This window comes from Marmota monax, unplaced genomic scaffold, assembly GCF_021218885.2.
Source record: "Marmota monax isolate L192 unplaced genomic scaffold, Marmota_monax_Labrador192_F-V1.1 WCK01_AAM20220418_F8-fsc00006, whole genome shotgun sequence".
NCBI lineage: Eukaryota > Metazoa > Chordata > Mammalia > Rodentia > Sciuridae > Marmota > Marmota monax.
Window position 1 is genome coordinate 17,453,470 of NW_026693712.1, and position 21,198 is coordinate 17,474,667.

At 37.2% G+C, this 21,198-nt stretch overlaps 1 protein-coding gene across 1 annotated transcript; it reads right to left on the reverse strand.

Annotated features, from left to right (window-relative positions):
* Positions 1 to 478: 478 nt before the first annotated feature.
* Positions 479 to 21,113, reverse strand: LOC124103629 (protocadherin beta-15-like). The gene is made up of 2 exons (XM_046460337.2): positions 18,405 to 21,113; positions 479 to 7,714 (listed from the first exon to the last, which is right to left on the reverse strand). The coding sequence occupies exons 1-2, from the start codon at positions 20,776 to 20,778 to the stop codon at positions 7,698 to 7,700; spliced, it is 2,391 nt and encodes a 796-aa protein (XP_046316293.1). The 5' UTR covers positions 20,779 to 21,113; the 3' UTR covers positions 479 to 7,697.
* Positions 21,114 to 21,198: the final 85 nt, after the last annotated feature.

The following is a 21,198-nucleotide window of genomic DNA, read 5'->3' on the forward strand; positions in this document are numbered from 1 at the left end:
TGATAGTCTTCTATTGCCAAACCTCACTTCTTTCTCCCCCTGTTGCCTTTCTATGATGCCACAAAGACTTGTTCGGTTTACAGTAGAGAATTTCTAAAGTTTTACAGGTTAAATGCCGTTTGGGAAAATTCCCAACTGATCAGCCATTGGGCAATTTTACACTCAGTAGTCATTCAACCACCAAAGAGTGAAGTCAGATTGCTTTTATTTTATGAGGCCTCTATGATATTTCCATAGTCTCTGTCAAAAAATTACTTGCTAAGCAATGTATAAAGATTTTAGTCAATGTCTTCCTAGAATTAATTATTTTTATTCAAGATAAGCAACTATATTTGAAACAAAAATTAACTCATTATTCCCATATTATATTATTCAGTGTATTACCAAGGAGCACATATTATTATATTATTATCATATTTGCCGCAGTCCGGCTGCAGCAAAATAACTGGGGGGGTGACGAAGAACTTGTGTACGTTGATACAGCAGGAGTAGGAGCCGTTTATTGCAAGACAGGAGCAGTATTTATACATTCCATAGAGCTTATCTAATTAGCATAAACTAGATACATCAGTCAACCAATAAGGAATCTCTACACTTAATGGCTCACTTTTGTTACTTCTCAAACCACTCCCTCTGGCATTTTGCCAGGCACCATCCAGACTTGTTTACGAACTCTAACATTCCCCTGGCTAAATGCCAGGTGTTATTTTGACTTGTTTACAGACTCTAACATTTCCCCCTTTTGTTTAATTTAAATAACAACCATAGTGGTTTTTACACAAACACCATAAATAATCTGCTACAAGCAGAAGGGGAGGATACAAAATGTCACAATACCAAGCCAATTGATGGCTCCATGCAAGAAGCCCTTGGAAAAATTATACCAGCAATGACACTGTTAGCAAAGATACCGAATTGCAATTTGTTATAGATTACAGTTTGTTGTCTCAGTCCAGGTAAAGCAGTGTCTCAATAGATTAACTCACAGTCCCGGTAAATCACAGTCCAGGTAAGTTCTGCAGGCAGCTAGCTTAAATCACAGACCAGGTAAGTTCTGCAGGCAGCTAGCTTAAATCACAGTCCAGGTAAGTTCTGCAGGCAACTAGCTTGATCCGAAGTTTCGTCCGTTTCTCAGCTGAAATCTTAGTCCGGTTCTCAGCAACACTGGGAATTCTTCCACTTTGGTCTTTATTGGCACTGGGACGAAGGCAGGAACTCCGGATGGCTAAAGAAAATCCTGTAGTATTCTACTAAGAAAACAACCTTCTGAACAATTTAGTACATTATCTCAAGGTTTTTTTTTGCATTTGAAATAAGCATTAATAGTGCTCATTACTTATCAGCTTCCAGGTGTGGGAGAACCATTGTAGCTTAGTTATTGGCATTGAAAATGACCAAACATCAGGGACACCAGTAGCGTCTTCTGCTGGCTGTAGTGCCTGGGCAGCCCCAGATGGCCCTGGGGAGTGTCCCGGACTCAAACTGCTACTGGGCACAGGGAGCAAGAGCCTGCGAGACTGTGCCTCCAAGTCAGGTCTAGATTTGGGCTCGTGGCAGTGGAAGAGCCAGCTCCCCGGCCAGGAGGCAGGGAAGGGCCAGTCGCTGCCGCCTCTTGGAAAATCCTTGTTGCGCTGTGACCGGCTTGCACACTCAGCAGTCGCCTCTCCGCTTCACGCACCCTCAGGTAACGAAAAGTATTTAGTAATAGCCTTTTGCTGCAACTTTTTTCCTGATAATCCTTCTTCTTCTGAACTTTCTTTTTCTTTCTGACTAGAGTTCCTGGGCTCTTATCAACACATGCCCTAACTATTCTTGGTTCCACTGGGGTGCCTTCTTCCCTTAGTAATTTACTTCTCACCCCTTCCATATTTTCATCACAAAGACAATACAATACACTGAGACAAAACAAGACACAAACATACTGTATCAATCTTCTCCATTTTCTTGAAATGGCCATTTTTCCTCTCGCCCTATCTGCCTAGGGATCGAGCAGATTTGCTCCCGTCCTATCTATGGACGGGCAGCTTTTTTTCGTCACTTACCCCCGAGTGTCCCGGGGCTCCCCGTAACGGGCCACCATCTGCCGCAGTCCGGCTGCAGCAAAATAACCGGGGGGTGACGAATAACTTGTGTACGTTGATACAGCAGGAGTGGGAGCCGTTTATTGCAGGACAGGAGCAGTATTTATACATTCCATAGAGCTTATCTAATTAGCATAAACTAGATACATCAGTCAACCAATAAGGAATCTCTACACTTAATGGCTCACTTTTGTTACTTCTCAAACCACTCCCTCTGGCATTTTGCCAGGCACCATCCAGACTTGTTTACGAACTCTAACATTCCCCTGGCTAAATGCCAGGTGTTATTTTGACTTGTTTACAGACTCTAACACATATTATTATTATTTTGTTTTGAAATGTTTTGACAATTATATTTTGAAGTAATTTATTTTGTAATCATATACATTTTGTGATATTTACTTTAAAACATTCTATAAAGGGATCCATAGGCTGCCAAAAAAAGTCTTAACCCTTAAAAGTTTTATATCTAAATACTAGTTATCATCCCAAATGACATCTTGAAGGAAAATTAAGACATCTTTCTTTTCCAGGTAATTGTACTGCTTAAATATATAATAACAGGTGGGCTAGACCTATATACCTTCAGCCCTATTTAAATATTTGAACCCAAAATGTAAAAGAATACAGTCAGCATGCAATTTTCATCTATCTTCCACCTATGCAAAACTTTGGTTTTATTCACTCATAAAATCATGTGGAAAAATAGCAAAAAATATTGTAGTTAATATATATTGTTATTCTTAGGGCTGGGGTTGTGGCTCGGTGGTGGAACACTAGCTTCGCACATGCCAGTTGCTTTGTTCAATCATCAGCATCACATAAAAATAAATAAAATAAAGGTATTGTGTCCAACTACTTCTAAAAAATAAATAAAATAAATAAATTAAGGTATTGTGTCCAACTACAACTAAGAAAAAAATTTAAAAAATATACTGTTATTCTTAAAACATGTTTTAATGTTTAGAAATACAATAATAGGAACTTAGTTTACCACAGTACATCATGGTGTGTTAAAATTAATAAGAAAATATTTAGATGACAGAAAAACAGAGTCAAAAATATAAAGACAATTTTAAGGATCCACACAGAAAAAAACAACTTCTAAGTTTAGAGGAAAATTGGGTTAATTTAAAGGTGTGTCTTAATACATGCATTTATTCACTCTTTTGGGGCTATAAACTTGAATTCAACTGGTATTTATGGTGAAAGATTAATACAAACACACAATGAAAATATTCTAATAATATTACTAGATTATCCATTTTGTTTTGGTACTGGGTATTGAACCCAAGGGCACTTCACTGAGACAAATCCTCAGCCCTTTTTAATATTTTATTTAGAGACAGGATTTTCCAAGTAGCTGAGGGTCTTATTAAACTTCTGGGGCTCGCTTTGAACTTGCAATCCTCCTTCCTCAGCCTCCCAAGCCAGAGATTACAGACATGTACCACCATGCCTGACGAGATTATCCATTCTTATATGCTGTAAGATAATGAAAGGATTTGCCTAGCAAGAACTAATGTACTAAGTTCTTATGAGTGGGACTGGTTATGGATTAATGAAATCCTTAAACATGACTTTAGACAACAAATTACTTATGTTTTCCACTTATAATATGGTCTGGTACAGCTAACTTCTTTTATCCTCCATTACCTAAACACTGATAACTAGTAAGAGCTAATAGCAGATACATGTTACATAAATATGAATAGTGAACTAAAATTCTAAGAACTTTAAAATAAAGTTAAATTTAAGATTGCATTAAAGTATACATAAAGACAAATTTTAAATTATTTTTCAAAAATTAAAAAATATTTTTGGGGTACTGGGTATTGAACTCAGGGCACTCAACCACTGAGCCACATCTCCAGCCTTATTTTGTAGTTTATTTAGAGACAGGGTCTCACTGAGTTGCTTAGCTCCTCTCACTGTTGCTGAGGCTGGCTTTGAACTCTAGATCCTCCTGTCTCAGCCTGCTGGGCCACAGGGATTACAGGCATGTGCCAATGCACCTGGCTAAAATTTTAATTTTTATATAATCAACAATATCCTCTATGTCTCCTTGTTGATATATCATATATCATTTGCAAGGTATACTCAGAAGATATCACAAAAATGAATGATAATTTTAAATATTTGCTGCTCCATCAGGAATGTATAGTTATGCTAAGCAGTTTTTCATGGGCTTAATTTTAATATATTTTTTAACCACTAGTTGAATAATTAAGTTAGTTTTCATTAACATTTTCAATGAAAAATGTTAATTAAATTGTAATTTGAAAGAGGTATTTCTTTATTAAGTATATACATTATAATATATCAGAACATGGTGAAAGATTAATACAAACACACAACTTTAAAATATATATTGACTACATTTGTTTAACAAATTTCTTTAGAACTTATCTAAAGAATCATAAAACTAGTCTGATGTGTAGCATCTGGTACCAGGATTTTGTTCTCTAACTGTTGGCAGCAGGTCCACCCTGGCCCCTGGAGCCCTACCTCCACTAGTTTGTTCTGCATGCCAGTGTGGCCAGCTCACAAGGCCATGGCGAACTTGCGGTTTTTCTGTTCCTGCTTATCCGTCTGAGACATATGTATCCCACGGGAATGCCTTGACCTTTTCTGGTCTGATGGACTTATTGTTAAGGGAGGTTTCGGTACCTGACAATAATAGATGTTGAAACTAAATTTCTCCCCCCTCCCTCCTGCTTTTGGGTAGTTTTCCACTTCTGCTGCTTGGGGTATAAAAAAAGGTGTGTTAGCAATAAAGATTATTGACTCCTGGATGAAGAACCTTGGTGTCCTGTGTGTCTTTTAACCTCGCCGTCCCTCGCCGGACTCGGCTCCCTTGGCCGGACGTGGCATCTAACATCTATTTATTTAATGAAAATAAACCAGGGAACTATGTAAGTGTAGTCCAATGAATAACTGGATCAGCAAAATAAATATAGTACTTTTGTGATCTCTTATTTTTGCAAGAAACCAAGAATGCTTTCAAAATTATGGGTTGGATCAAAAAACCACAGGCACCAGTTTAAAGGATTTTCTGGTAGCCACATTATAAGAACTTTATCAGCAAAAATGTACCAAATGTATGATTAAAGCCAGTCCATAAATGCCATGAGTAAGGCTGGGGTTGTGGCTCGGTGGTACAGCACTTGCCTAGCATGTGTGAGGCACTAGGTTCAATCTCCCACACCACATAAAAATGAATAAATAAAATAAAGATACAAAAAAATGCTGTATCTGTTTAAAAAATTCCATGGGCATATAATACAAAAGTTATTATTTCCTCTTTGTCTTATAGTATAATACTCAGGTTTGATTTTCAATTTGCTTATTGATAGTTGTGTAGAGACTTCATTGTCTTAACTCTTGCAATTATTCAGTATGTCTTGCAGATTTATTTCTTCTTCATTTCTGCATTCCAAATCGGAGGTTCCTTTTTGGTCCAGCTGCAACCTGGACCAAACAAAGAGGATTCTGGAAAATATAGTTCTAAACTTCATATAACACAAGCCAGAGGTACCATTATTCATTCTCATGATTACAAGTTCTCTCTTTTAAGTGTGAAATGTTGTGTCCAACTTGTAGCAGAATACAAAAGGATACTTGACTGTCAGATTGAAACTGCCCTTTTTGATAACTACACATTTCAAAATTTCTATCAACACCAATTGACCAACACAGTAAGTTGTATACTACACTGGCTATGATAATGCTAAAGATACATCTCTCCTTAGTAAATTCCAATAACCTGAAAAATTCCAAGTTGCTTAGCTCCTCTCACTTCTTCTTATCAAGGAAGAAGGGAAGTAGGGAAACATAAATTCGGCCATAGTAGGCCAGGAAAAACTCCAATAAGTATCATAGTCAATTATAATATGATCACATGAATTGAGCATAATGGAAATTAATTAAAAACAATAATAAAAGTAATTTCAAAAACTTTTATTTGCAAATTGAAATAAGTTTTAATTTAGCCATACATCCAATTGAACTTCATAATTGAAATTAATCATTTATATTAGTGAACCATAATGTATGTCAAATGTTGTGTGATATAGCTGAAAGGGTACTGGGAGCAATGGTCATTACTGTAGAGGTTTTTATTAGCAAATAAAAATGATAAACTATGAGCTAGGGGTCTACTTGAAGAATGGCAAACAATTCTATACTTTCAGTTTAAATATTTCTCTTCCAGAATAAATTTCCTCATGCATAAATATGAAAGCCATTTGAAGGCTTTCCCACATTGATTATATTTATTGGGGTTCATTCCATTGTGTGTTTTCACATGCCTATGAAAATATGAGTGAAAACTAAAGGATTTTCCATGCTCTTTAGAATATCTCCCAGTATGAGTTCTCACTTGCTGACTAAGCAATGGGAAAGACTTGAAGTCTTACCTACAATTTTATATCTGTATATTTTCTCTTCAGTATGTGTTCTCACATGCACACTGAAGTGTTAGTAATTATACTGTATGACATTTCTTACATTTCTATGGCTTTTCTCTAATGTGAATTTTCAAATGCCTTTGAAAGAACAAGATACAAGTTGGTATTTTCCTATACTCCTTATATTAATAGAATTTCTCTTCATGCATTATAAGAGGAATGAGGAGCAACTGAAGAATGTATTAATCATGCTTCTCCAGAGAAACATATAGAAACAAATGAGAGAGAAAGATGTAGGGAGAAAAGGAATGAACTCACATAATTATGGAGGCCATGATGTCCCACAATGGCCATCTGCAAGCTGGAATATCAGCTAAGCTGGTGGCAAAGCTTTGTTCAAGTCCAATGACTTGATGACATGAGATACTATTTGGGAAAGTCTGGGAGTCTAAAGGTTGAGGAACCTGGAGTTCTGACCTTCCAGCGTATGAGAATATACTGACTTCCCAACTTCAGAAGACACAGAGGTCCTTTCCTGTGCCTTTTTCTTCTATTGGTTACCCCCTCCCCCCCAAAAAAAAGGCTGGTGCCTATTCTTATTGGGTGAGTGTGGATCTTCCTTACTCAGTCCACTGATTCAAATATCAAACTTTTCCAGAAAAACCTTCACAGACATACTGAGAAGTAATGATTACTCTCTTTCTACACAGCCCTTAATCCAGGCAAGCTGACATCTAAAATTAACAATTGCAGTGGTTCCCTTCAAAAGGCGATGTGCAGTATAAGCTTTGTATAAGCAGAAATGAGGGATTTGTCACATTTTTTGTAATCAGAGGATTTTTCTCCAGTTTTAGTACTCATGTACTTATTAAAGGATGAAGTGAAACTGTAGATGTCCCTACATTTCTTGTATGTATAGGGCTCTTTTTCATATCAAGGAATAGCTGAAGACTTTCCCACATTAGTTTTATTCATATGTCTTCTTTCCAATGGTAGTTCTAATGTGTACATTAGGAAAGTGAAGTATAAAAACTTTCTCATGTTTTATATTCATAGAATATAAATCCAATATGAGTTCTCACATGTGCCCTAAAGGATAAAGGTCAATGAAGATTTTCCCACAATTTTTAGGTTCATTGGGAGTTTTCACAGGCATCAAAGAAAATGGAAGAATTCTTCACATTTCTTATATTCATGAGGCTTATCTTCACCATGAGTTGTTACCTGTACAGAAATGAATGAAGAAAAAATATCGGCTTTCTTACATTTTGCAGACTCAGAGTATTCTACCCCAATGTGAATTTTATATGAGACCCAAGATACAAGAGACATTTGAAAGATACCCTATATTTCTTACATCGATAGGATTTGTGTCCAGCATGTGATCCCATATATAACTTAACAATCAGTGAATTCTTTCTCACATTTTCTGATTTTATGTAATTCCTCTCCAGCATGAGTTCTCTAGTGTACATTTAGATTTGGAATTGGGCTGCAGGCTATTCAACACTGATTAATCTCATTATGTTTCTCCCCATTTTGAAATATTTTTATACTATAAATATTAAGATCTTTTTGAGATACTATCCAATTTGCTTATACAAGGCAGTTTTCTCCACATGAATTCCCAAATATCTCTTCTACATCTTGTGCTGATCTGTGCCAAAGAAATAAAGATGAGAATTACAAAATTGGAACCATTTCAGATTTTAAGTGAAGCAGCATAATACTAATTTAAGGTAAAGTGTGATAAGAAATGACTGTTTTGTTATCCTTAGAAGAAACACCCCTGATAATGTTATAACTAACAAGTCAATTAAGGATATAAGATGAAATACCAAAACACACATAATAAAGCCAAAAGAAAACAGGAAATTAGGAACAAATGAATGAAAACAGAGTATGAATAAAAAATGAAGTAGATACAACAAATAATTATATGTAAATCAAAACAACTTTTCAATATTTTTTTGGTACCAGGAATTGAATCCAGAGGCACTTATTCACGGAACAATGTCCCCAGTCCTTTTTTGTATTTTATTTAGAGACAGTGTCCCAATTGCTGAGGCTGGCTTTGAATTCATGATCCTCCTGCCTCAGCCTCTAGAGTTGCTCAGATTACAGGCATGTGCCACTGTGCCTGGCTGACTTTTTCACTTTGAAATAAAAAATAACAACATTGGATAAGAAAGCAAAATTCAACCCTATTCCATTTACCAAAAGAGGTACTTTAAGTATAAAGACAGGCTGAAAGTCAATAATGAAGAAACATATATCCTGGAAATCCTAAGCATAACAAATATGGAATGACTATTAATATCAGACACAGAGTAACTAGAGATTAAAAGTAACATTTCATAATTATGAGTATTCATTAACCCAGAAAATAAATTAATACTACTCATATGTGCATCTAATATCAGAATTTCAAAATATATGAGGTTGAAAATATGGTAGACATGAAAGGATAGACAAATTTTAAAACAGTTGAAAAATTTGACACTTTTTTTCTAGTAATTATAGAACATATAGTAAAAAGAATAAAGAAGATTTGTATAACAATATCAATCAACTTAATTTAATTGATATTTGTAAAACACCATGCCCAATAGTTACAGAACACACATTTCTATACTTGGGAATCACACCAAGAAAACTCGTCCATTAAAAAAAATAATGAATAAACTTCAAAGGATTTCAATCATATAGTTTTTTTCAGACACAAACAGTTATTTTGGGTGTCAAAATAATATCCTTGCATATTTGGCAATTAAGTAATGTACTTGTACTTGACCTCTGGGTCAATGAAGAAAACCAATCTATAGATAAACTGAACAGTAATGAAAGCACAACATAGGAAAATTCATGAAGCACAGCTTAAGTAATGTATATAGAGAAACTGACACTTTTCATTTATATTTGTATATATTTTAATTTACTTTTGAAAAGTAGGGGGCTTATATTCAACAATCTAAGCTTCCAGAGAAGCTAGAAAAAGAATAAAAAACTAAAACCAAATAAGATAAAAGAAAGTAAAATATAATAGTAGAAATCAATGAAATGGAAATCTGAAGTCAACAGGCAAAGAACAAAGTTAAGGGTTTGTTTTCAAATAATAAATTAGTACTCTCACTTTATCACTGTAGTGATAAAGACAAAAGAAGAAAAACATATCACCAACATCTTGAATGAAAGAGGGGCATCACTATAGACCCTAAATGCATAGACAGGATGAGTTATAAGTAACTCCTTGCCAATAAATTCAACATCATAGAATGGAAATATTTTGCAAAACATGTTACTGACAGAGAAGAAAATAGAAAATTGGAATTGTAGCATATGTAAAAAATTGAATTTGATATTCAAGATCTTCCCACACACTATAAAGTTCATTCATGGATGGCTTCAATAGTAAATTCTATCCAATCCATAATGAAAATTAATAAATGCTGGACACAAAAATCTTTCATATAATAGGGGAAGAGTAACAATTGCCATCTCATTTTATGAGACTTGTAGATCCCTGAAACTAAAGCTTGACCAGGGCATTAAAAGAAAAAAAACATAGACACATTCTTTATAAAATAGATATACAAAATCAATGGATGAAATAGATGCAAAAAATCTCAATGCATTTGTGCACTGAATTTATCTGATAGCTAAAATTTTTCATACTGCTGCATGCTATGCAGAAGAAAAAGATGTGAACAATTCATTTAGTAAATCATGGCCATACACATGTAGTTCTAGTCCTAGATTGCAAGACTTCAGATCATCAACTCTGTTCTATACCCTTACATTCTTCACCATTGCTCCTGCTATCCCATATTCAGAATATCAAGGAACATGCTTCAAAATTTCCTGTTTAAATTCCACCTGTGACTTCCATCAGTACCTCGGAGATATCTCATAGAACTTGCATCTTGAAATCAACTAATTACTAGAACAAGTTTAAGACAAGTGTTTCAGATACAAATTTTAAGGGATCACTCAAAAACTTAATAGTCAAGCTAGATATCACTTAATGTAATAGTCTTTAAAAACCTAAATTAATGCAAAATTCCATAAGGAACAAAAAAGTGAAATTTAAAACAAAGAGAGAAACCACACTGCACTTATATATATTGGTTTACTGATGTCACCTTAATCCCAGCCCTGGTTGATCTTATTGTCAACTTTACTTTTTCCTGATCTCAATGAGGAAAAAGGGGCCATTTCTGCTCTATAATTTCTCTTCTGGGTTGCTCCTTTAAGGCCAAAGGGCCACCAAAATTGTAGATACAATAATGTTGGGATTATTAAATTCACAAAGAAAAGTTCCTTTAGTTTGCAAAGGTGCCAACATTCATTCAGGGATTAACAGAAACAAATCTCTTTATGTGGAAAAGTTATGGAAAAACAATTTTTATATCAGAAAAGTAGGGGGCTTTTAATCAACAATCTAAGATTCCAGAGAAGCTAGAAAAAGAAGAAAAAACTAAACAATTGTATTTCTGCATGCAGTGCACCTTTACTTCCTACTAAGCCACCTTTGGTCTCCCTCACCCCCACCATGTACACACATACAGGCACACACTCAAACACACACAACAAACAAGTGCTCTGAGTGCAGCTGTGGAGTTCTAACATTGTTAAATGCATTACCATTCATGTATTATGATAAAATTTATTTTTTTAAATTCTTCTGGTGACTGGAATCATGCTCTTTTCAAGATATTCCAGATCAATGTAAGAAACACAAAAGTAATAATGATTTAGAGATGGATTTGAATTCTACACTTTCCAGCTAAAGTTTTTGTGAAGATAGGAAAGGAGTAGTACAAACATGTTTGAATCTATGGGCCTATTTTATTTGTTTGTTTGTTTCAATATTTTGGTATTGGAATGCCTAACCACTAAACAACATACTTAGCCCATTGTTTTAGATTTTTTATTTTGAGACAGGATCTTGCAAAGTTGCTTAGGGCTACCTAAGTTGCTGAGGCTGGCTTTGAACTTTTAATCCTCCTACCCCTGCCTCCTGAGCCACTACTACTATAGGCATGTACTAGTGTGCCTGGTTGGATTTAATTTAAAAGATTTCAGTGTATGAGAAGTGTAGGATTCATCCAAATATGTTGTTAGGAAAAATTAAGAAAAAGACCAAACCTAAAGGTACTAGTAGTAAACTTCTTTCTCTGATTTGGTACTCAAATTAATATTATCTTAAAATTGGTTATAATCCCTAGAGGAGATGGTATTTGCTGTTTTCAGCCCATAAGGGAGACTAGGTATGTGACCAAATTCTGAAAGTTTTCAAATATAAGGGAGACTAGGTATGTGACCAAATTATGAAAGTGCTAGAACTCACCAGACATTTTTAACACCCTTTTATCATAACACATTTACCATATATATAGTATCTGTCAAAAGTAATCACTGCAGGCAGAAACAGAAACAACAAATCCACTTGTTTGGGTCTTTTTTCTATTGTACCTCTTCCTTTGAAAAATTACTAAGGGGAAACATCTAGGTGCATGAGGAAACAAATCCACTAAAAGCATGTGAAAGCCAAGTGTATAAGGAAAAATGAATGTTCCAAGGGAGATTTGAAAGAGATACATATATGTTACAGGCCTTACTAATCCCATTCTATAAGGAAGCCCCATCAATGACCACCACTCCAGGTAGTCTGCTTTGCCTCTGCAGGCAATTTACAGAAATTCAGCATCAATATGGAATTATCATTGTCATTGAATACCAATTCACAGACAAATTCCTGTCAGTTCAAAGTATTTGGGCTAATTTGTTGTTCTAATTGTGAAATAAATGTTCTTTCAATTTTGTGGACACACAAAATAATACAAGAATTACAAAAGAAAACTGATTCTCTTATCTTCAAATGACTGGTGTTGGTGAATACTGACATCCACAGATATTTATTTGCCTCTCTTTATTCTGTGGAGGGCATCTATCTCCTACCTCAATTACAAGCATGTGAAACAAATGAGAGCAGTCAAATTAATAAACATACATACATACACACACACACACAAACACACACACACAAACACACAAACGTGCCTCCAATTTCCTGCTCCAAATTTAGAGTTCATGCAAGTTCACCAAGATTTTTGAACTTGGGGCTAGAAAAGGCATGAGATAATTTATAGTAATAAAAATAACTTTAAATTATAGGAGGGCATTTTCCCCATGTGGAAGAAGGTGGCCTTCAGTAAAAGAGAATGAAACCAGCAGATAGAATAAAAGATAAGAGAACAGGAGATATAATACAGTTTTTCAAGTTCTGTTTCTAATTGTTTTAAATCAGTTTTGATTGTCATGCATATCTCAAAGTGCATTATATATTCAAATATCCTCTCAATAAATTCTGTTTACCCCCCCCCCTTGAGCTAGTTTGAACTAGGTTTCTATTGATGGCAAACAAGAAAAGTTAGACTTTAATACAGAGGTATTAAGTTTGGAAGAGATATTTCTTGTTAGTACATTTTCTGTAAATATGAAAGATAAAAATCTAAAAGTTGTGTTTAAAGCAGAAAAAGATGTGCAGAAGAACACATTGTTTTCAAACATGACTCTGGAATTTGAAAGCGATAGAGACACATTGGGGAGAAATATTTGGGGGCAGACTAGTTAAGTAAAAATTTCCTTTTAAGAAGTTATGCTCAGGAACATCTTTTAACTCCCTTATTTGGGTCTGTCAAAATTAGGGATTTCTGATATCCCGTGATAGGTCAGAATTTAACTACTGTCAGATAAAAAACTTTATAATCAGAAAGAGACAGAACTTGGTCCAAGGATTTCATGTTTTTTTTAATATTTATTTTTTAGTTGTAGTTGGACACAATATCTTTGTTTTATTTATGTGGTGCTGAGGATTGAGCCCAGGGCCTCACCCGTGCAAGATGAGTGCTCTACCACTGAGCTACAGCCCCAGACCCATGCTTTTTTATTTCATGTCAAAACATTTTTTTTACTGGGAGCTTAATCTAAAGGTGCTCTACCACTGAGCTGTAACCCCAGCCCTTTTTTCATTTATTGAAAATTTGAGATGGAGTTTCACTAAATTGCCCAGGCTGGCCTTGAATTTCCAATTCTCTGTCTCAGTTTTCTGAGTATCTGGGATTTGCTTCATGTCAAATATAATGTCCAAACAATGTTGAAGTATTTCCTGAGCTATCTATTTGAGCATTTACAATCATTTAAATAACAATAGTTTGGGGGTTGGAAAAATATCTCAGCGGTAGAGCAATTGCCTGCAATGTTTGAGGTCCTGGATTCAATATCCCAGCACCACTATCAATCAATAAATCAATTAACCAACCAATCAATCAATATCCCTAGTTCTTGAACTGCTCATTTATGTTTGAGAGCACATTACACAGAGGGTGCCCATAGCCTGTGGTAAAACTTCTCCAGTAAATTCCAGGCTGCTGATACAGAAATGAAAACAATAGTCTAATTATTTTTTGTTATGTTTCCAAGTGCAAAAAGGCTGTAGAGTTTTCCCCAGATTTGATTTCTGAATGTGAATTATTTTAACTATGACTTTACAACAGTAAAATGAGCTCTCCTCAATGTTATTTGCTGTGTTTGGGGAAAAACATACAAGTCTCTCTCAAAATAGATAGAGAATACTAATCCCTGTCAATCAAAGCTGGCAAGGTCTCTGCTGGTATAACATTCACAAAAGCCTTGTGTATCTCCTGTACATGTAACAGGGATTAAGTTTATTAGGTAAAAGACTCTTTCCATAGTTCTTTCCTAAATAGTTCCATCTATATTCCTGACTATCTTAATTCCTCTTATAATTTTTCTTATATTTTACTATAAGCAGCAAAAAGAAATCAGGCTGCACTGTCAATATTTTGTCTGGAAATCTCAGATAACTGTCCAAGTTCATTGTTTATGAGTTCTTCTTTCCATGTAACTGCAGGTCACAAGTCAGTTAAGTTTCCTGCCAGGATATTCACTTTCCTCTAGTCTACAGTAACATTTTCCTCATTTTTGAGCTCTTACTAGCAGTAATTTTAACATCCATGCATATTCCTGAAATCTGCTTAAAATGAATTGTATATTATATAAGGCAATATGTGTTTCCCACCATATTCTCAATTCCATCTGAATCCTCATTAGTAGAGTTATTAACACAACATTTCTACTAATAGTCCACTCAAAGCAATCTAGGCTTTTTCTATCATTGCCCAATTCAAAAGTCATTTTCATATTTTTAGTTATTTATTATAGCAACACCCCATTCCAAGTTCTAAAATCTGTACCAATCAAGATTTGACCAGAGAAACAATTTGAGCAAACTATGTGTTTGGCTAGACAAGTCTAAAGTCCGTATGGCAGTTAGTTAGCAATTATAGGTTGGAACACTGAGGCAGAAGATGAATCTCCTTTGCTTAGGTGGAATTTCTTTATCTCATAGACAATTAAACTCTGTTTTTCATGCCTAACAATTGGTTGAATCAGATAAACCTAGATTATTTATGGTATTCTTTCTATTTTAAGTTTAGTTGATCATCTACCTTAATACTGTCTGCACATTAATTCTACTTGACAATGTAACACAAAATATTCACAGGTACCAGGAATTAGAAATATTCATAGGAAAAAGGAATTAGGATGTAGACAAGTTTGGGGGATACCATCATTTCTCCAAATGTTTTCTTGAAATAATTCAACTGCTTCATCAACATATCCTTTATTAAATTTTGTTTGGTTAACACATTTTCATTATACAATGTATTTTTTCCTGAATTCCTCATCAACCAGAAAAATATAATCATCCAAAGGCAGGTAGATACTGAGATGTTGTACCATTAGAAACTCCTCAGTGCCCAGAATCTGGACTCGTTTGAGAATTTTCTTGCCTGTTCTAGTGAAAAAAATTTTTTTATCACAGTAACCAAAAGACCTGACAAGAACAACTTAGAGAAGTTAATATGGGGCTCGTGGATTTAGAGATTTCAGTCTATAGCTAGCCAACTTCATAGTTCTGGGCCAAAGGTGAGTTAGAATATCATGGCAGAAGAGCATAGTGGAGGAAAGCAGATCAGGGCATGACAACAAGAAAGCAGAGAAAGCTCTGCTCACCAGGGACAAAATATAAACCCCAAAGGCAAGCCCCTAGTGACCTATCTCCTCCACTCCCAACCTACCTGCCTATAGCTATCAATCCAATCAATCCACATTAGTTGGATTAATTGACTGATTAGGTTATAACTCTCATAACCTAACCATTTCACCTCTGAACCTTCTTGCTTTGTCTCACATGTGAGCTTTTGGGGGACACACCAAATCTAAACTATTACATTTCATCCCTGATCCTTAAAAGCTCATGCCCATCTCTTAATGAAAAATATATTTAGTCCATTTTTAAGGTCCCCATAGTCTTAACAGTTCCAGCATTACCCAAAATTTCAAGTCCAAGTCTCCTCTGAGACTCAAGGAAAACTCTTAGCATGAACACCTGTAAAAATCAAAAGCAAGTTACATATATCCAATATATAATGCACAGAGTAAATATTTCTAGTCCACAAGGGCATAGAAAGAAAGGATGGGTCCAAGGCAAGACTGAAATCCAGCTGGGCAAATAAGTTCTGAAGTTCCATGTCCAGCATCTGTGGCATATGGCATTATGACATTTTCTCCAAGGGCCTTGTGCAGCTCTGCCCTTTTGGCCTTGTTGGTTACAGCCCACACAGGCTCTTTCTTGGCTTGTCTCTGCTCAATTCCTGCAGCTTTCTTTAGCAGATGTTCCATGTTACTAGTGTCTCTTAATCTCAGGGATCTCCACTGTAGTTTTGATTTCCTTATCACATCTTCATTCACTACTTTTTTTTAGAAGCAGCCACAGGGACTCTGACCCCGCTACACTTTGCCCAAACACCCAGTTATTCCTTTGAAATCTCAGTGGTATCCTCTATAAACCACTTACTCCATTATCCTGCAATCCTGCAGAACCAGCATTACATGATTGATGCTGCCACCATCTTGAGCAGCAGCCAAATCTCCTAGGATCATGGATGCAGCGCCCTCTGAATGCATGGGTGGCCAAGCATAGTGAAACAACTTCCTAGCCCCCGCAATGCAGACAGGGTTCCCAATGGTCTCTTCTCAAAGGAATTTTTACTTTTACACCCTGAGCTGGAGATGGGTGTGGTTTTGCCAATTCCAGAGATGCCCTAAATCTTCTTTCCTATGGTCTCTTTGTAAAGTACTTAACATCTCTTTAGTATTGCTAATGTATTTAACAACCACAAATTTCTTAGCCTCAGTTTTACTTATACTTTTATGGCCAAACTTTTTTTGACCAAACAAGTTTTTAAAATCTTTCTGCTCTGCTTTCTACTCCTGATTATCACAGTAAGTTTGTCTAAATGTCACCAACAATATCCATGCAACCTCCTAATGTTGTGCTGCCTTGAAATTTCCTTCACCAGATTAACTAGTATGTCACCTTTAAATTCAGCCTCACAGAAAGCCTCAAGACATGGACAAAATATAGACAATTTCTTTGTCAGAATGTAACATGAATGGCTTCTACTCCAATTGTTAGTTCAGTTCTCCTCCATTGAAATCTCATAAGTCTAGTATTTCCTGCCCAGAAGTCCTATCAGCATTCTGGTTTTCTGAGCTACCAGCAGAATCATCCATTAATCATCCATTCTAAAGCTTCTCCAGCTTGCATCTATAGCCTTTTCAAAATTCCTCCCACCACAAACCATATCCAAAGACTTCTGAACCACATGGTCAGGTTATTCTGAGCAACAACCCCACTTCTGTGTACTAATTTCTGTTTTAGTCAGCTTATTCATCACTGTGATCAAAAAACCTGACAAGAACAGTATAGAAGAAGGAAAGTTTATTTGGTACACAGTTTAAGAGACCTCAGTTCATAAATGTCTGACTTCTTATATACCCCAAAGGCATGCACCTACCTTCTCCAGCTATACCCTACCTGCATACAGTTACTACCCACCTAATCTAAATCAGTAATTTAATCCACTATTTAGGCTACAACTGTCATAAACTAATCATTCCACCTCTGAACCTTGTTCCAATTTCTCACACATGTGCTTTTAGGGGACTTCTCATATCTGAGCTCTAATACTGCCCTGGTAGGGAACAATTGCAAAAATATGCATCACTTGATCCTAGAGTCTGTTTGCTTTATAAGAACACCTTAAACATGGCCAATCTATATATAAATACACCTGTTAAGTAATTTATCAAGATCATAACTTCAGTTAGAGTTGAGCCTATGTCCTTTTTGCATTAATCTATATGAGAAAGAATGGGTGATACAGCTGTGTTTTACAAACTGACATGTATTTTACAGTGAAAGTCTAGTGATTGCAAGAGTAAAATTGAAATAAGTAATTTGAAATTATCCATATGGCTGCCTATTTGACAATAAAAATAAAAACAGGGAGCTTGGGAAGAAAATGGATATTAATGAACATAAACCAATACCATTCCAAATAGAAATAGGGTAATTGAAAAGTTATAGCTGTGTAATAATAAAAACTAAAAGACTTCCAGATTTTAAAATAAAGTATGATAAAAGAGGAATTATACATTTTCATGTAGTATCATATAGTGGGAAATGTACCTTTAAATTTTGAGTTAGAATTATTAGAACTGGTTCACATTCATATATGATCCTTTGGGAATAATAAAACTTTAATCAGAAATAGAAAGTTTCCTGATATAAACTATTTACTCACAATAGAAAAATCCGAAAATAATTATAAGCAAACAGGGCAACAAAATAAAAAATAACAATTCTAAAGACTACTAGAAAAAATAAAAAAAGTAGAATTAAACATCACTATGAAGTTAAAAGGAAAATGAAAAGCAAAAGAGGCACAATTAATGTAACCAGCAGAGAAATTTCAAATACCTAAATTATTCTGGAGGGTTGGAATATCCTCTAATTTTCTTCCAGAGTCCTGTCTCAGAATATTGGGGAATATAGGCTTCAAGAATCTGAACTCCTTACTCTCAGAATCTCCTTTCAGGCACACCTCATACTGGTAGCTCTGAGACAGGGTCCCTGTGCCGCTGACATCCACCAGGTGGCCAGGAAAGTGGCCCTCAGGCACCGAATACACACCCAGCGGCGCCGACTCACTCCTTCTGCACAGCCTCACCACCACGAACACCAGCACAGAGAAGAGGAAGAGCGATGACACCGACGCCAAGGCGATGACCAAGTAGACAGTGAGCGAGTCCCCTTGAGCGCGCTCGGGCGCCACTTCCGGGAGCGGCAGGTAGGGCTGGGAGAAGCCATCCACCAGCAGCACGTGCAGCGTGACGCTGGCAGACAGCGGAGGCTCGCCATTGTCCTTGACCAGCACCACCAGCCTGTGCCTGGCCGCGTCGCGCTCGCTTAACAGCCTGGCGGTGCGCACCTCGCCATTGTGCGCCCACACGCCAAACACTCCGGGCTCCGTGGCCTTGAGCAGCTGGTATGACAGCCAGGCGTTCTGGCCCGAGTCTCCATCCACCGCCACCACTTTGGTGACCAGGTAGCCCTGCTCTGCCGCCCTGGGCACCAGCTCCGTGCAGGGTGCAGAGGCATTCTGCATTGGGTACAGCACGAAGGGCGAGTTGTCATTGTCGTCCAGCACCACCACTCGCACCAGCGCCTGGCTGCTGAGCGCGGGCGAACCTTGGTCTGTGGCGCCCACTCGGAACTCGAATGACTGCAGGGCCTCGAAGTCCAACGCCCTCAATGCGAACAGCTGCCCATTGTCCGCATTGATGGAGACCAGTGAGGCGAGCGGCAGGTGCGGGTCCTGGTTTGGCAGCAGCGAGTAGGTGATCTGGGCATTGGTGCCTGAGTCTCTGTCTGTGGCGCTGACACTGCCTATGTGTAGGGCTGGCTGGTTGTTCTCACGCACCAACAGCGTGTATGACGTTTGCGTGAAAGCAGGGGTATTGTCGTTAACATCCGAGACGAGGATTATTATGCTGTGCTCGGTTTTCAGCCTTGGTGTCCCCAAGTCAGTGACAGTAATAGTGATATTATACTGGGCTCTTGTCTCTCTATCTAGAGCTCCTTCTGTTACCAGCCTGTAGAAGTTCTCGACTGAAGGTTTCAGCGTGAATGGAACATCATCTTGGATGGAGCAAACCGTCCTTCCATTTTCCCCAGAGTCTCGGTCCCGAGTCCTAAACAGAGCCACTTCTGTCTCAGGGGAATTTTCAGGAATAGGGCTGGTAAATGATGAGATAGTTAGTTCTGGGGAGTTGTCATTAACATCCAACACTTTGATAGAAACAGAGCATTTCCCAGAAAGTCCTCCCCCATCAGATGCCTCTATATCTAGTTCGTATGAAGATATGGTTTCAAAATCTAGCATTTTAATTAGTCGAATTTCTCCTGAAAGGCTATTTAGCTCAAAAGTTTTTCCTATCTCTTGAGAACTATAAAAAAGCGAGTATGTTATCTGGCCATTTGCTCCAGCATCTAAATCCCTAGCAGAGACCTTGACAACTAGGGAACCTATAGGGCTGTTCTCTGGGACCTGCACCTCATAGAGTATCTGCTCAAACTGAGGGGCATTGTCATTGACATCCAAGACCAGGACACGAATCTGAGTGGTGCCAGATCGTGGTGGAGAGCCGCCATCCAGCGCTGTCAGGGTTAATCTGAACTCAGACTGCTCCTCGTGATCTAGCTCTTTGTCCAGCACCAGCTCCGGGTATTTCCGGCCATCTCCCCGTTTGATTGTGGAAATATGGAAATGAGAGTTGGAACCAATATTGTAGTTTTGAACGTTGTTGTTGCCCACGTCCAAGTCCTGAGCTTTCTTCAGAGGAAAAACAGTACCAGGAGGGCTATTCTCTAGGATTTTTAGGATCATTTCTCTTTCAGAAAACTCAGGAGAATGATCATTTATGTCTCCCACCAGGAGCTCAGCTCGAAATACCTCCAGAGGTTTATTCAGTAACACTTGGAAATGCATTACACAGGGCTCGGTGGGGCCGCAAAGCTGCTCCCGGTCTAATTTTTCATTTAATATCAACTTCCCGGTCTGCAGATCCAGCTGCAAACGTGGTTCGTTATCCTCAGAGGCCACCCGGGCTCCCCGCGCAGCTAGCTCCCCCATTCCTAGTTCTAGATCCTTAGCCAGGTCAGCCACAAAAGAGCCGCTCTCAGTTTCCTCCATCACAAAATAGCGTCGGAGTCCCCAGCCTGCCTGAGCCACTCCGGATAAGAGAAAGAGAATCAGAACTTGCCTTTGTTTGCGCACCCTTCCGGACTCCATCTTTACTTCTGCACACACCTTTTCAAGAACAGGGGTCAGCAGTACCTTATGGAGCAATGGAACTGAGATACTGGTCGATCTTTTACTTGATAACCTGTCTGGAAAGGTAGGTAAGCAGCATTCTCTGGAGACTTACTGGTCCGGCTCTGCTTACGGGCTTTTCTTTTTTAACTGGGGATCTGAAGTAGAGTTCCTAGCATTTATTGGCGTTTCTTTCTTTTAAAGCATTAGCCTGCAGCGCCACCATGCGTTATTTTTGCTTGGAAATGAATTGCTACAATGTCTTTATCCAACTTTTAGAAGTTTGGAAATTGAGGAGAATATGTAATAACTAAATCATGCAATTATAATTTTTTATTTCTTCATTCAAAGAAGTATTATTGATATCTGTGTCTCTGGTTCTGAAAATACATCAGTAAA